The sequence below is a fragment of the Enoplosus armatus genome, chromosome 23 (assembly GCF_043641665.1).
Source record: "Enoplosus armatus isolate fEnoArm2 chromosome 23, fEnoArm2.hap1, whole genome shotgun sequence".
Lineage (NCBI taxonomy): Eukaryota > Metazoa > Chordata > Actinopteri > Centrarchiformes > Enoplosidae > Enoplosus > Enoplosus armatus.
The window spans coordinates 5,398,584-5,415,379 of record NC_092202.1 but is presented as its reverse complement, the minus strand read 5'-3'; the positions used below and the strand labels follow the sequence as shown (position 1 = coordinate 5,415,379).

At 41.3% G+C, this 16,796-nt stretch overlaps 4 protein-coding genes across 4 annotated transcripts in view; 2 read left to right on the top strand and 2 right to left on the bottom strand.

Annotated features, from left to right (window-relative positions):
- Positions 1–246: 246 nt before the first annotated feature.
- LOC139305939 (thioredoxin-like) lies at positions 247–4,098 on the bottom strand. The gene is made up of 5 exons (XM_070929889.1): positions 3,953–4,098; positions 2,096–2,200; positions 1,865–1,930; positions 1,048–1,113; positions 247–507 (listed from the first exon to the last, which is right to left on the bottom strand). The coding sequence occupies exons 1-5, from the start codon at positions 3,974–3,976 to the stop codon at positions 442–444; spliced, it is 327 nt and encodes a 108-aa protein (XP_070785990.1). The 5' UTR covers positions 3,977–4,098; the 3' UTR covers positions 247–441.
- A 1,294-nt stretch (positions 4,099–5,392) lies between these two features.
- On the bottom strand, positions 5,393–9,835 carry LOC139305909 (prostaglandin reductase 1-like). Its single transcript, XM_070929857.1, has 9 exons — positions 9,817–9,835; positions 9,000–9,124; positions 8,766–8,811; positions 8,603–8,662; positions 7,866–8,033; positions 6,934–7,207; positions 6,611–6,716; positions 6,218–6,336; positions 5,393–6,104 (listed from the first exon to the last, which is right to left on the bottom strand). Exons 2-9 carry the CDS (start codon positions 9,103–9,105, stop codon positions 5,994–5,996), a joined length of 990 nt encoding a protein of 329 aa, XP_070785958.1. The 5' UTR covers positions 9,106–9,124; positions 9,817–9,835; the 3' UTR covers positions 5,393–5,993.
- Positions 9,836–10,062: 227 nt separating this feature from the next.
- haus3 (HAUS augmin-like complex, subunit 3) lies at positions 10,063–14,669 on the top strand. Its single transcript, XM_070930210.1, has 6 exons — positions 10,063–10,105; positions 11,084–12,145; positions 12,274–12,483; positions 12,747–12,979; positions 13,280–13,514; positions 14,034–14,669. Exons 2-6 carry the CDS (start codon positions 11,120–11,122, stop codon positions 14,259–14,261), a joined length of 1,932 nt encoding a protein of 643 aa, XP_070786311.1. The 5' UTR covers positions 10,063–10,105; positions 11,084–11,119; the 3' UTR covers positions 14,262–14,669.
- A 265-nt stretch (positions 14,670–14,934) lies between these two features.
- Positions 14,935–16,796, top strand: part of poln (polymerase (DNA directed) nu) — a 48,292-nt gene continuing 46,430 nt past the window's right edge. The window contains exons 1-4 of the mRNA XM_070930209.1: positions 14,935–15,064; positions 15,576–15,669; positions 16,027–16,263; positions 16,663–16,718. Of these exons, the coding sequence (XP_070786310.1) occupies positions 14,935–15,064; positions 15,576–15,669; positions 16,027–16,263; positions 16,663–16,718 (517 nt within the window). The remainder of the gene's footprint in view (positions 15,065–15,575; positions 15,670–16,026; positions 16,264–16,662; positions 16,719–16,796) is intronic.

Genomic DNA, 16,796 nt, shown 5'->3' with positions numbered 1-16,796 from the left:
CATACAGTTCAGTTAGTGTAATAAAAAAATATGATGATTATGTGTAATGAAGCTCTACAGTACATGCTGACACTGTTACTGGTGATCAAATGGAGAAGTCATGAGATGCGTTCAAATGTGAATTAGAAGAGTACAAAGTTTGTGTAACTCATCTTCATTTATTAAATCCACCTGGTTGAACATAAAGAAAGTTCAGGAGTTAAGACAGCCAATTTGTCATTTACAAAAAAAAAAAGAAAAAAAGAATTAAAAGTGGTCATCAGGTTTTAATCAAATTTCATCCAGTTGTTGAGACAGTTGATACAGACACTGAGCTGACAGGACTACAGGATGTAACCAGTACATGATGGGTGGAATACAAGACCTGATGGTTATTGGACATAAAATGGGAACTGGGATTTCTTTGGTATGTACAGAGGGTAACAGTGGCTACTGTGGTTTTTATGTTCTCCAAGTTGCCAGTTTTTCCAGCAGTGTAGCTTTGTTAGCACCAGAGAACTCATCCACCTGAAAGACAAGAGGATTAAAAAAAGAAAACAACTTTAAATTACAGAAAATAAAAATCACACAATGATACAATATTTTTGCATTTACTATGGATCAAATCAACAGTTCCTGTCAGATCTATGGTGCCTATTAAAATTATTATTTTTTTTTCTCTTTTAGATCATTGTTTTGGTTTTATAGCCCACAAACTCCACCCTCATCCACACTGGGCCTCATGCAAGAGCATTCTCCATCTCCTATCCTAAACCTCATACTAGTGATAGATTCACTAAACTTGCTTAAATGGGCATATTTGTTGTAAATGGTCTAGACACATTTTGAGATTAGCCTGTGAACAAAGTGGAGCATTTAGCAGCTTAAGAGCCAGATATTTCTTTCAGGGATTCATCAGGTGGCCAACACGACTCAAATGAATGTTGCTCCGTATCTGCTGGATGTGTAAATGAGCTTCTGTTTGCTAACACCTTACAACTTAAAAAAAATAATAATAATATGTGGTAATAATATGTCAATGTTTATTAATTTTCATGCAACACTTACCTTCGCTCCATTCTTGTAAAAATGGAATGTGGGCATGCAAGAAATTTTGCACTCTGAACTCACATCCTGAAAAGAGCAAAAGGGAAACAGTAAGATGGATGGACCAAGTCAACAACACTTCTATGCCCTTTACTGAGGACCATTCAAGTGAACATGCATGAGTCAAACAGTCCAATACATGTGTGAAGCATCCAACATGAACTGGAAGGTCAACAAAACTGTGTTGTGTTGCGAGTACAGGGCCTCCCCTCCCCTCAAGCAAGCAGTAGAGTAACTTATACAGGCTTTGGCAGCTTTTACATGCACGTGACGGACTTGTTTCAGGCATCCAGATACAAGACGATAAACAGGAAACTATTGTGAGTTGTTGGATGAACAGGACACCTGAGCCTCTCCCTTTAACATTGCTGTGTTGTAGCACTGAGACAGAAAAACTTTGGTCACATGAGCCAGCTGTGGTTCCACGTGGCCTGGTGAAATGGATTTCATGAATAATCCACATTGCTTCGAGTATTATTGACATGACCCCCAACAACACCAGAAAAAGGACAATTACTTTCATCCTTCTCTCACATGAAACACCAGAGTTTCCTTTACAATTCCCACAAATGATCAGCTGTTAGCTGTAGAAGTGATGTGCATGTCAGTCTTTTGACTTCTAATGCTCAAATATGTGGTTAACACACGGCTATATGGAGGAGAAGAAGAACGCTATGTGTTGGAGGTGTCTGTGCTAGCAGCAGCTGTAGTAAACCTGCTGGTCTGTCAGACTTAAAAAAAACAATAACTGAAATAAAAACAGAAATGGCACGCTTACCTCAGCCTCATCCACGTCCACTTTCAGGAAAATCACGTTCGCGTTCTCAGGTTCTAACGACTCTTTCTGCAAGAGAGTCGATCAGTGAGCATTCAGATATGAATGACAGAGTGTACATAACGTCCGCTGCCATACGATTGTGAGAAGAAGAATCTACAGACCTCATGAACATAATCTCACAAACATCATCCAGCTGTGGTTGAGACTTGAGGGCCAAAACCATCCACTTACTTCAAATACTGGGCCAATCTGTTTACAGGGGCCACACCACGTGGCTGTGAAGTCCACCACCACCAGCTTGTCTCCAGCTTCCTTCAGGATGGCCTTGAATTCCGCCTACAGAAAATAAAAACCGTTAATGTCTGTAACTTCTTGCGATGGTGATTAACTAACCTGAACTCACTTACATTTGGAAAGCAACGCTGTTCTGATATGCAATTTGTTTTACTTATTGCCGGCCGTTTGTCTCGTGATCATCATCTGCAGTTATTTATTTGGTCAGTGATGTAGTTTAAACATTTCCTTCATTATACCTGAAAGCTTTCACTTTCAGTGCCGTGTAACAGACAGAAATGCCGTTTTCTGAACTTATAGTACAACCAGACCACATCACACACAGGCTTCAAACAAAGGCAGCTCATTTATTGAATTCAAAATTGTACATCATTTTATTTTTCCACATTATACTTCAAACACTGCTTCTTTAGTTTACTCTGCATTTATGACACCTATAGCACTGCTGTGTCTCCTGGAAGAGGGATCCCCTCCTTCTTCCAGGGGTCTCTCAGAGGTTTCTTTTATAGAGAGTCCCCTTACAGCTCTTTTTGTGACTTTGGGATATAAAATAATCACTTGAGAAGCTGCTAAACACTCCTTACAGCTAGAAGTCAGTTACACTCAAAGTCAATGCAGGTCCAGAGTGTGACCAGGACAGATGCCAAAATAAGAGGATATTAAACTAAATGACTCTTCCCCTAATAAAATACCTCACAAATCACAATTAACTATAATATCAGAGCCAAATGTCAACGACTACGTTCAATACCAATTATCATTATTACTACACCTGTGTTAAACTACATAATTAAGTAACATTTGGGGGTTTATTTTTTATAATGGTTGCAAACTACGTAAATGGACGTGTTGCTCAACGGGTTTTATAGCTTATCAGTCGGGCTAAATCAGTAAAATGTGTGTTAAACGTGCTCCGCAACAGGAAATTACATTACCGTCCTGAAACACTGACAGTGGACAAGTATGGCCTGCTATCCAACCTGCAGTAGCGTTACGTTACGTTAGCTACATAAGTCCTTACAGCTGCTAACACCAATCATTTTAGTATCTGTACCTATTAGCGATTATTAGCCGTCAATACGGCCTCATTTAAAACTAACGTCACGTCGACATTATGCAGTGTCGTTAAGTATAAGTACAGTCCTGAACGAAGCTGAAGTTAGCTTCCGATTTGTGGCTTGCGGTTCAGCGATTAAAGGAAAAGTGAGATCTCCCCCCCCCCCCTTTTTTTTTTTTTACGTTTTCACAGTTTCACAAATCTGAAACTTTGTTTTAAATAATCTTTAGTCTCTCTGAGGAGCGATCGGTCGCTCAGCACTGCAAGTTCAGTTTCCCTTAAATTCTTCCACTTAACTGTGCAATCGGAAACTAACTTCAGTGTCGTCTACAAGATGGCAAAAGCCCGCAGCCACACACACACACACACACACACACACACGGTGACGGCTGACATTATCAACCCAACGTTATTCATGCTAAATCACCAATTCACTGACCATTAAGCGACATCGGAACATATAGCTTTACTCTGGACATTATGTTATTTTTTATTTCCACTACTAACTTAAGGCTCGTGTCCGTCAACCAAACAGGCTAAATCCTGGAAAATAAACCTGATTCACAATGAGTCACGAGAGGGGGAAACGGGCGCGCGGCAGTCCGGCCGGTGGAAGCCCCACATCATCGAACGTTATTAACATAAAACATCAACTAACCTAATGTTTAACAAAGGCGGCTTCTAACAACGATAACCGCTACGGAAACAACACAAAACACAAACAAGATACAGCTTACCAAACTTTCCACTTCGCGAACCATGATAACTGTTGAGTGATCGCGCCTTTGACGATTAACGAGCGGCTAACTTTGAGAATGCTCGTTTTTCAGAGGATACGCTGCGCTATTATTGCGGTTGCATCAAGCAACTCAACCACAGCGGAAATCAGTGTACTTTACAGTGCTTTACAAAATAAAAGTGTGTCATTGCTAAGCGAATTACTGAAAACAATGGTAATGTATACAGCGTTAAAGCGATGGATGTGTGCTGTGCACGTGCAACGTGCTTTAACTACATTGTCATTCCGTACGCATTTCACAATTAATATATTGCTCGTTTTGATTCTGTATGATGCTCTGCAAAGCTTTCTCTGATGAATACGTTTGTTTTGAAGGTTATCAGTGACGTCATATTTCCCCCATTCCCATTTCTGTACACCATAGTGTTTGACGCTGTTGGGTGTTGCCATGCTTTTATCCGGAAACTAAACAAGATGATCCGGGAATATTCACTTTATTCCGCCTCTTCCACCTTTGTAATGTAACATTTTGTCTTCCGTTTGACTGAACAGTCGAGACAAATCTGACCTTATTCAAAATATATGCACTAACCATACGGGCGATAATTGATTGTTGGTGTTTTACTTACCAAAATACATTATCTTGTATGGTAATTTGTTATTGTATAAGAGTTTAAACTAATTCAAGTCACAATGACTTGACAAATTCTTGGTTTACCGTAAACGACTGAGTCAGCGCACCTCAATCGCAGTGTAGTAATACACTTACGCAACGTCGTGTACGTGACTTGCCGTCATTATGTCATCACCCTAGATTGTTTTTGTAGCCTTTAAACCTTCACATTTAGGTCGTCTGCAGTAGTATTACAATATTTCCTTAAAGTATACATTTCTTGTGCAACAAATGTTTTTGATCATTTCCAACAAGCTGTCTCTTGCAGATTGTTGTCTTTACACCCACTCAATATAAAAACTGAACCCAATCTTTCACTACTTTTAGATAAAAAAAAAAAATCAACATTTTTATTCACTCACTCCATGTTAACTCTATGCACACTCCACACCTCTACAACGTGGGAAACTTTGTGCTACTCTACTGGACTAACAGCCTCCAATGTAACCATGGAGCTGGGGCGTTCACCACCACAACCTTATGAAATTCAAATTAGTGTCTAAAATTATAGTCTATTTCCAGATCAAACAAAAAGCTGCACTTGGCAGCAGGAAGTGCCTGCTCTATTGTCTAGACTCCACTCGTTATGGGATTGAAAGGAGCACACATCTTCAATATGTTGTTTCCTGTTCTCAGGCCTTAAATATAGGACATGCATAAATGAATACCATATTTATACTGTATAGATACGCACAGCCTGACATATGAAGTGTGAGATATATATAAGTGAGATATATGTCAAAAGAAAATGTTCAAAAAGCCCAAACTTTTTATTACCTATACAAAAGCTCTCACTAAATACAAAGCACATAGTTGATTACGTTATACTGAATTATGTATGAATGTGTCAGCAGCAGATCTACACAGCTCACCCGTGTACTCGCTGGCACAGCAGACAGTCTTGACAATGTTACCAACATGTAGCTGCATATGAGGAAGACATGTTCAGATTTGTGTCTCCTGATTTTCAAAGTGAAATGTCCATTTCTTTTATTTTGTCTTTATTCTATAAATGTGCCTCAACAAAGAAAATCTATCAAACCAAGCAGAATGATCCAGTTTCATAAAACCATCTGAATTTTAAAGAATCAATGGTTTTAGATTTAACTCTCTAACAATGAATCCTGAACTAAAGCTAAAACCTAAGAATCAAATTTTTTCACTCCATGAATGGAATGAGTGAGTGTGGTCGCCTTGTGTTGTCATTGAGTTTACAAAGACACTCTAATGAGCTACATGGACATCATGTTCATGACATCATATGAAAATAGCTGGTGTTATTGCTCAGTCCTTCATATATGAATTCTATAATAATGTGTCAGTGATTAATAATACTGATTCTTCTCTATTGATCCTGCGTTCCACATCAGACTGCGACGATAGCCTTGCCGATGTTTTCTCCTTGCAGTATCCCCATAAAAGCAGCTGGCATGTTTTCAAAGCCTTTTGTGATGTGCTCCCGACACTGCAGTTTGGCCTGCGGATGCAGCATAATTAAATAAATCACAAACATTACACTGAAGCACACACACACACACAAATAATCTGAATTAGATCCAGCATCATTATAATTTGTTTCCAGTCACTAACCTCTTTCAACCATCCCATCAGTCTCTTGAGGGACGCAGGGTGCTTGTGCTCCCACCTGCTCTGCATGAAACCCTCCATCTTAAGCTGCTTGAAGATCATGGTCAGCTGGGGATACGGGCCTAAGACAGAGAGAGATGGTTGGAGAAGAAAGAAAAAAAGCAACTTTCATTGGTAGTCCAAGGAAACAAATTTTGTCAAGAGGTCTGTTTATGCATCTCCTCTGGCATTTCAGTAATGCAATGTCGCCCTCTAGTGAAAAAGACATGAAATCATCCGAACGTGAAGTTGTAATCCTGTTTACACACACTGTTTTAACTGCATTGCACTATTTTTTCACAAACAGGTATCAAGTTAATCTATTGATCTAGAAAATGAAAGTAGAGAAGTACACACCTGTTTGGGGCGTGGTGTCATTGTACGTGGAAATAGCTCCACACACGGCTATTCTTCCAAAGTTCTTCATCTGCTGCAAGGCAACACTTGAAGAAGGGCCTCCCACCTAAATTAAAAGAAGAGTCCGGAAAAAAAGCAATAATGAAGCTTTAAACATTTAGCCCACACTGTAAGCTGGGAAGCTTAATTACCCTCATTTGCGAAACAGCAGTAATGAACGCAATAACCATGAAAGAGAAGAGCTAAGCCAAAAATATAGAAAGAGAGCATAAATAGCAAGTGCTCAAGGTCACTTTACAGGCTTGCACACCACTATTGCTTACGTTTTCAAAGAAGCAGTCATATCCCTCTGGAGAAGCCTTCTTCAGTGCCTCCTCCAGGGAACCAACAGTCTTGTAGTTGAAAGCCTCATCAAAGCCTAATTCTTTGAGGAAAGCCACTTTGGCATCAGACCCGGCTGAACCCACCACCTTACAGCCCTTCATCTTGGCAATCTGGCCCACCACAGAGCCAACTGCCCCCGCTGCAGCATTCACCAGCAAGGTCTCACCCTTCTGGAGTCCCAAGACTTCTTCTATCCCGTACAAAGCCGTCAGCCTGGAGAAGACAAGAAAGAGTAAAATGACCAACTATCAAAACCTGAAAAGTAGGAGGATATGTTTTCCCCTCCAGCTCCACAGAGGAGCCTCTTTGATCCTCGTAATGTAAACTCTTTGTAATTGCTTCCATGCCAAGGTTATCAGTGCTTATGAGGTGACTTCAACTCACCAGCAGGACAAAACATCTGGAGCCTTACCTGTTTATTTTCTCAAAGAAAGACTGCTAAACTGAGAAACAACTCTCTCCCTTTTACCGGCCTTAAACATAAGCAGGGAAATGAAAATACTTTCTCCAGATTAGCAGTCTTATCTAACATTTACTTAGGGAAGGTTAGGTATTCTCTTTCTGAACAATAGTTCACACATGGGAGTAGCCCAAGCATAGTCCTATTTACACTTATTGCTGACTTCCTGTATCTCTTAAAAGCAGCTTTGTTTTGCGTCTTTTACTTAGTGAACCAGACTTTTTTTGTGCATTTGTTTTATCCTGAGGATTCAGCTCAGACAGCTTCATGTCCATCAAACAAGTCACAGTAAAATATCTATGAGAAAATTAATTGTATTTTTATTCTTATTTTTATTTTTTAAACTTCTGGCAGATATAACTCCTCTGCATTGAGTTTCTACCCACACAGGCAACCTAACATCTGTCTTACCCCGGCATGCCGATGGCACCAAGAGCCAGGGATAACGAGACGTCTTGCGGCCAGTCAGGCATGATGGGAGTGAGGTCTGTCCCACCACAGACTGTGTGGGTTCTCCAGCCACAACGACCCACAACATGGCTTCCCACGGGAAATGCTGGGTTGTTACTTTGGATCACTCTATAACACAAAACAGAAGAAGAAAGTAATCTGTCAATCAAGTGTGTCGCACCTGTTCCCGCTAGAGTTTGCTACTGCTGCTGGCTAAAGCCATATGGATGGCATACACACAAAACACAAGAATCAACTGAGAACACACAAAACCTCAAAAATTAGAACTCTTAAGTTTATGTATTTAAGTGTGTTGTGGTATCCTAGACAACTGTGTGATGTGAAAACATGTGGCAGATGAGTTGTATGCACTTTGTTTCACAACAAAGTAAATAAAATACATAACATATGGGTTTATTTTGAGGTTCTTTGGAAAGTTTGGTCACCAAGTAATTTATTCTGCATGTTTACCAACAAAGAATGTTCCCACTGAAACAGATTGAGCGTCTGAACACTCAGCCAAGAACATTTCAATCGTCCGTTTTTTGCTTTTCAGTCACTGTGAATCAAAGGCTACGGTAATTAATAGCAGGTGCAGGATGGGTTCTGTTTCAGTAAAAATCGGGCATGCACGATACATCACGACAGATGAAAGACATTCCTGTGTGTGAGAGAGAGTAAGTGTTTGTGTTCCTTACTTGGCCACTTGAGTTCCAATCATCACATCGCCTTCTTTCATGCGAACCCTACTGAACGGCCTGGCAAGGCGAAAAGTGCATTATGTTATATTTTATATGCATTTTTGGGATTAATGAATGATTTATACAATAATAATACAGAATGTTTTTCAGATTCACCCACCTCATGTATGGGTCGACACTGAGAAACACTGCTTCCAAAAGCACCTCTGAAACAAAAAGAGACATCAATGTTTAAGTGTACACTTAAACAACAGAGGTTTCCCTCTTCAGGTCAAGTAAATAATGACTAATTTAAAGAGCTTGGTGTTTAATGTTTGGAACAAAATGAAGACAAATAGTGTGCACTCCTCTTCAAGCCTAAGTAAAGAGAATAAAGAGACAAAACTCATCTTACCCCCATCTTTGGGCTCAGGGAGCTCCTCCACCTTGAGCTCAAAGTTGCTGTCCTTTGGGAAGCCGTCAAAGTGCTTGGTCAGGATCCACGTCTTAGCTTGGACCATGATTATTTGTTTTGGGCAGCTGTGAGAGATAGAGCAGTTGTTTGATATTAAACTGAAAGCAATTTCATACCCCGTGCTGTACAAAATACAAGCATACTAGAATCGTGAGAAAAAGGGAAAATTAAGAAAGACAATTTAACTTGTGGAGATACTGTGGGTCAAGCTAAAAGAAATCTTATTTCTTCTTATTAAAGCAGTTACATTATATTGTTAAGTCTTAAATGGATCTCCTCAGATGGCAGTATCCTGGCTGTGTGCTCAGAAGTTATAATAACTACATGTGTAGTGTTAACTGTAAAAACCTGCAATGCAAAACAGTAATTAAAAAGGAATTTATTCACCTTACACAAACATGCCAGCACATACACACATATAAAGAACAGGAAGAAGCAAATCCAATAATTTTCACACATTTGCTTGGTATATTTCCTCTCTGCAAAACAATGCCATGATACTTAATACTGTAGTGAGTACATGGGCAGTATAAGATGATATGAATATCACCACCAGTAAGATAACACTAGTTATTGGTTCGAAAAAGCCAACAGTATAAAACTACAAGCTCATAAATGAGAAGTGAACTCCCTTGCTGTGGAATGCCAGTCTGCCTTATGTTTACTGATGTCCCCTCTCCTAAAACAGTTGGTAATCTAGTTCGTTTGGGTATGTTATATTACATACAGCCCTGTAAGCTTCATTCATGTGACTTACCGTTTGTCGTTCTCCACAAAGAAATGGCAGTGTGGTGGTGAACTCACTGAGGACAGAAGCAGGCAGCGGTGGTTTGCTGAAAGCGTGGGAGGAGAGGAGGCGGGAGTCAACCGTCAAGCGTAAAATCTGATTGGTTGGAAGTTTAACGCAGCCTCCAACGTATGACGGAGAACGTCACGTTGTCCGTGCGTGCGGACGTGCGGTCAGTTTGGATGTTTTGGCGCGGGCAGATAACTTTGCTAGCTAGGACGGGATGCTAACAACAACAACGGAGTTCCTGAATATAATTGTAAGTAGTGGAGTGACAGCTTGTTTACAAATTAGACTTTTGTAATTACAATTACACACGAAACACATTGCTTTTGACACAACTGACATGAGCCTTGGTAGTTAGTAGGCTAGCTATACTTTGTAGCTATTCATTGGCTAGCGTACCGTAACTCTAATTTACGGATCTGCTTGCATGCTAAATACAAGAGAGGACAGCGTTACGATACCTCACCAGATGACAGAAGCTAATATTAGTCCCTTTTCAACCTTAGTACATCGCAGTTATAATTAATATATCCGCGAAAACACTGACACCTGTTTACTGTTGTTAGAAATGTAGAGACGTTTTTTACTGCAGCGTAACTAGTTAGCTAGCTTATGATATGCGTCTGTAGCTAATGTTGCTGTAATGTTACATGTGAATAACGTAATGGTAACATCACGTTTGATAAAAGTCAATTTTGGCCGCGACGGGTGTTATAAACTTAACTTATCCATGCTGATTAAAATGAACAGTTTTGATACAGAATACTCAGTGAAATGTACCAAAATTTGGGAAAGCATTCCCATGGAAGCCCAGTATTCAACCTCGCCCTGTTTATCCATCATAACTGTTAGCTATTATTGTTAACTTTAAGAGAATGTAGTTACTTACTTAATATTACTGCCTACTACTGTTTGCTTTGTGGTTCACTGTCTCACAATGTTGCGTGTTAGGAAGTGGTTCCAGAGTTTTAATAGAGTGCAATAGGGTGTTTGTAACAGCTGGATTAACTAAAACAAACTAATAAAGAGCAGCTGTAGATCAGGCTTTATGTAGCTGATAAGGTTTTTGAATGGCTGAATTATCCCTGATCCAAATCATGCAAATCATCTTGGGACATCCCTAGTCTTAAAAGATCATGAATATGTTTTGCTATATATACTCTCACTCTCTTTGTATTGGTTTTCACCTAATCCTCCATAATCCACATTGTGTTGCTGTGTGACTGAGTAGCACAATAACAAGGGGGGCACAGAGTGCTGAACCACCATGTTAGACGGTGGCCAGTTTGTGGAGGCCCTGGGCCGTCTAGGTTATCCTGGTGCATCATCACTGAAGGCGTCTGAGTTCGACTGGCTGTTCGACTGTGCCCCGGAGAACCTTCACTTCTTGCGCTTTGTCTGCCGGACCCTCAACCGGGGAAATGTTCTCACCACGGAGGAGGCGCAGGCTTTTCAGGAGCTACGGAAATCCGGCAAGCCATTTTTGGATGAAGCAGCCTTGAGTGAGGTCCTAAAAACCATTGGACCTTCAGATGGGAGCAGTGCAAACATCCTAGGGCCCTCTTCCTCATCTTCATCCTCCGTGTTTGCAGCAGAGGGGGGTGTGGCCATAGAGGACTTGGAGGCAGAGCTCCAGGCACTGCGGAAAGAGAAAGAGCTGAAGCAACGTCGCTATAACAGGTTGCAGGTTGTTGCCACCTCCCGTGCCGATGTTGACCTACGACTTACTGCAGAGCTGGAAAGCGCTGCGTGTAAGCTAAAGGAGACCAGTGCTTCCATTGGAGCTCAGAATGCTGACACCAATGCTCTATTACAAAACCTAACAGAAGAGGTGAGCAAACTTGCTTCATATCTACCTGTTCAGTCTGAAGTCAAGCAAAAAGGAAAAGGAGAACCTGTAGCTCCATCAAACCCTTCTATCTCCAAAAGCCCCACTGTCCTCTCTCAGCTGCCCCTGGATCCCTACCTGCATCAAGAGGAGCTCAACACTAAAACACTAACTGCCTTCACTCAGAAGCATTTCTTCCAGGGCATCTCTGACATTGTTCAGACGTCATTCTCTGAGCGCTTTCACGTCCTTGACCTCAGTTCTTGTGAAGATAGAGAGGAGGAAGAGAATGAGCATGAGGGGAGAGAGAGGGAGGAGCAGGTGGTGGAGCGCAGGAGGACAGAGATGGCCAGACTTCAGTGGTCTCATATTGTGACTCAACACCAACTGATGCAGGCCATGGCAGAGGAGAAGAGTGTCATGGCTGGATTGGATTGGCTCTCTGAGAAGTCCTCCCATACCAAGGTAAAGCAGACATAAATGGTGTATTTTTTGTCTCTTGCAAACAGTATAAACATTCTCATAGTGTCTTCAGTTACTACTGTCCTGGCTTCCTCAAGCTCTCCTTCATATCTATCTTGTCACTCTACCAGAGCATTTCCACCTCCTCCTCACTGCATGTCCGTGAGGTTGTGTCAAGGAAGGAGCTTCAGGCGGTGGAGGCTGAGCTGGAGGCTCTGCTCCATGGACCAGTACCTGCTGCCCTTAGGGAGTCAGCCAGGCTGCTTAATGTGCCAGTAGTGAGGGGAGACCTGGCTCTGCAACTGGCCAGACAGGACTATTACACCTCCAGACAGGATCAGGTTAGTTGGTGATATCACCCATTTTTCTGTAAGAACATGTCTTTTGTAGACAGATCAGCTTGTTAGACCTTTTTTGTTTATGAGTGACCTTACTAAATAGATCACTGATAAAAGTTATGGTTTAGATCTCTGTGTTGATCATTAGCCATATGTACAGTCAGAATCATGCTGAAGAAATGGAACCACCACCTACCTGCCATTGCAAGACAATGTGGAAGTAAGAATTAGCCAACGGAAAATGAAATGTAAATCTTTCCTCCCAGGTACGAGACTACCTACTACGCCAGAAGGCGTCCTTTGACCTGGTGCACCTGGCTCAGGAGATGGAGTTGAGGAGGTGGAGGACATGTTTTAAGCAGCTGGGAGAAGTAAACAGCAGACTGGTAAAGGAAGGTGAAGCGGCAACCCTCAGAATCGAGTCCCTGGCACACCCCGACCTGGCTATCAACCCCAGGGCCAATCCTATCATCAGCTGCAAGGATGCAGCCTTCAGCAGGTTAAAAACCTTCAGACCTGTTTTAGAGCTGAAACTGTTTAGAGCTTTTGCTAAAATGATGATAAATCATTTTTCCTTAATGTCAGCATTTTAGAAGCATGTATGTCACAAATTCCAAACCTTTTTTATACCAGTGTACTTTATCAAATTCTCATGTATGCAGGATTATTCACTCACCTCCTCTGCAATACTGCTATGTAGGCTGCTTTATGCCCATGACACTCTTTGTCCCTCTTTAAATGCATGCCGTCTCACTTTCGAGTGTAATTAATTTGTTCTCATATGCAACTCTTTCCTCAGACTGCTCCAGATCCTTGACCATAATTCAGACCATGGTCGATCGGAGCCTTTTCGGACATATGAAGCATTGGACCAGGCTGCGCGTGAACTCGCAGGCAACCTCCAAATGACTCAAGATGCTCTAGCTGGCGCTGGCCGTGAGCAGTACTACACAGCTGCTCGTCTATACGGTGACCGTGAGGTGCTCCACCGGGCAATGTACACAGAGTTCCAGCAGCTGGTCTTAGGGCCGCAGGTACGTCCAACGGCCATCACTGACCAGGAGCTGCTCTGCCCCAATGCACAGGTGGGTTTGTTTCCTTTTGTTCAATGCACAGTCATCTTGGTCAACCATACCGAGTGCATTTCAGCAATCCTTTATGTGAGTCAGTTGATTTTTAAATTACTCGTCAGTATTGGTGAGGGAAGCTGGTGGCATAATATGTCTTTTGCACATTTTCACATCTATCACAATGTCAAGCACTTAATTAAAAAGACACATGTTGGGTATAAAAGCACTGCATGGTAAATGGCTTTCTGGAGGAACTGCTTTGCTGCATGACATAAGCTTTAGTATCAAGAACAGTGTTGTGTGTTTTTGTCTGCTAACCCTGTCTGCAATTTTTTCTTTCTTTTCATATTTTATAGGCTAATCAAGAAAATGATTGTCAAATTAATCAATAATGAATATATTTTTCAGTTGCAGCCCTGGTTTTAATGTCAGTTGTCAACTATTCAACTGTAATTTCTAATCCCTTATCATTTGTCTCTACAGGAGCTGACAGCAAAGCTGGTGGAAGCAGACTCTCAGCTGCAGAGTTTGCAGCATGTAATGCAAGAAATCATGGGAGAGGTTAAAGCCAAGCGTTCTCAGCTGGAGCGCAATGCCCTCCTCAGGCGGGAGAGGGAATTATACATCTTCTTCCACTTGGATCCTCGGCTACTGCAGAAAGTAGTGGAAGATCTGGAGGGCAAAATGGCTGCGAAGAAAGGGCAGCAGTAAAACCTGCCGTAATGAAGGAGGAGCTCTTATAGCCAGCTCAACCTCAACGTGCGGTGTATGTGCAAAGGGAGTGGACTTCCAATAAGGAGATCTAAAAAGTACACTCTGTGCCAGAGCAGGGTTTGCTTAGTAAACCTCCTCCACTGAAAGCAAGTGTAATCCTACTCAAAGTCTGGACCTTCACTTGGTTTGTGCAGGAGACAGCAATCAATCCCTTGAGTCTTCATGACTCACCTTTGGGACAACACTCAACTTGGGAAAAAGTTTGGTTGTATGAGAGCAGTGCTGCTTATATGATGATTGGGATTCATTTGAGTGTGTTTATTTCAAACAATTTTTACATAAACTAATCAGAAAATAGTTTTTGAATTGAATGTCTTGTTCTGTCTTATGATGTTCTAAAATGTCATTTTTTTTGTCTTAAGTCATCTGATTAATAAAGTAATATGTTATCTTTGTGGAGGTGATTGAAGATTGTTGAAGTCTATTTCTGGAGGGTTAGCAGCATACTTTTTTTTGCACATTATTGAATGTGTTTTGGGAATTCCAATGTAAACCAGGTCTGTGTGAAACTGAACTAACTCCCCTTTGTCCTGTTTAGGCCATTAAGAGTTGAAGAGTCACAGATCCTCAGATAGAGAGAAAGAGTAGCAGGCACTCTGTCAGGGAGGAGATGGAGCAGTCTAGCAGCAGGTTGTACTCAGGACCTCTGTCCCAAGCGGCCCAGAAGATCCTGGCTGTTCTGCGGGCCAACAGTCTACATGCAGCCAGACGCAACAACTACTCCTACAATCACAGACAAAGTCAGTCAGGGCAGAAGCATAGAAAATCTTTCTTAACCGTGTTGCAATATATTATTATGATGAAAAAAACAGGGACTTCATGTGAAGCCACAGGGGAATGTGTTTCTTGTAATTTTCTTAACATTTCTGATTCTAATCTGCTGAACAGGCTGTATCAAAGCATCAGAGTGTTATTTGTGTCATTACTTGTGTCTCTTTCCCTGCAATTCACTGTCATCAGACCCTTTTGTAATTAATCATTTATTTGATTGGCATTGTTGATACCAGTAGAAAACAGTATTGTAGCTAATTAACATTTGTGATGAAGGAAGTGTTCAGTAAGTCAACAAAATCCTGTGATGGAACATGTCTACTCAAATCATAATGATTGACAGAACCCGCATTTGCTTTAATTATCAAGCCCACAGCTTCAAATCCTTAGAACATTTGCCACTTGACTTATTTAATACTTATATCTTTATTTTATGAGTTCCCAGAGAGTTTATGGTTTTTCCCTTTGTTGTGTGTGTAGCAGTGGAGAGGTATTATGGCAGCCAGAGGGAGCCTTTGGCTCAGAGCAGCCGGAGCATGAGTCAGGAGGAGAGCAGAGACAGAGACACAGACCGGTAAGCCAGATTCAGTAGAGGATACGCACAGATATGAAAACATGCACTTTAGTTAGAGTATTCATTTAATTAATATCTTATTTCTGCTGCAGTCAGAATGATGTTATTTACTTGAGCAGATTGGTGTAGAAGCTTCTTGGCTTACACAATAACACAGTAATTGCCAGCAGTTTGATACAGCACATTAGAATAATAGTATTTGAGCCATAGTGTAATGTAATTGATGCAATTGTGTGGGTAGGACTGTAGCAGTCAATGTTTATAACTGAGGTGTGATTTTATGTACTCATGCAATAATAATAATATAATAATAATAATATTAATATTCTAATCCTTAATGCCAATGTTATGGTTCAGACCCTGGTCCAGGCCCCAGGTGTCCTCCTTTTCCCCTTCCTACCATGACCTCTCCAACCAGTGGCAGAGCTCTCAGACCTCAGCCTACTATCAGTCCTCGCAGACACCAGACTGCTCCCTGTCATCCCAGGCCTCCTCCTGTTCCACCTCCTGCTGGGAAGCCTATTATCAGTGCTCACAGATTTATTCCCACAGAAAGTACTCCGTACCCCCTGCTTACCAGACTAGCCAGGCTCAGTCAGTCACTCAGCATGAGGTTTCTGAGACAGCAGCATCTTTCTCCCATAGAGACAGATACACCCTGTCCCTCCAAATACCCGAGAGTATTTGTGAACATCAAGCTACTCCGTGGATAAAGTAAGTAGCAAGGGGAATGGGGATAGTATTTTATGGTTGTTATCATAGTTAAATGTGTTAATGTATGTATGCATGTAACACATTTGAGAGTATTCATGTATTCAAAAATGTTCAAGGGTGAAGAGAGCATTGTTGCTTTGACATTTTCCCTTTAACTTTGGTTAACACAAAGGAAAGCAGTCTAAAGTTTAGCATGTTTTGATGAACTTCTGTTGCCGGTTTTCTGAGTGAAAAGCATGTGTTATAAATTTAGCATACTCTGTCTTTTCACTCTTATAGCTCCACTGAAGAAATCAGGCCGTCTTTCATCCTCACTGTTTCTCCAGAAGACGAGGGTCCTGATGAGGTATTGTTACCCACAATGGTACACCCTAATACCCATAGAGAGGAGGCTTCTTTGGCTTGTCATCCAG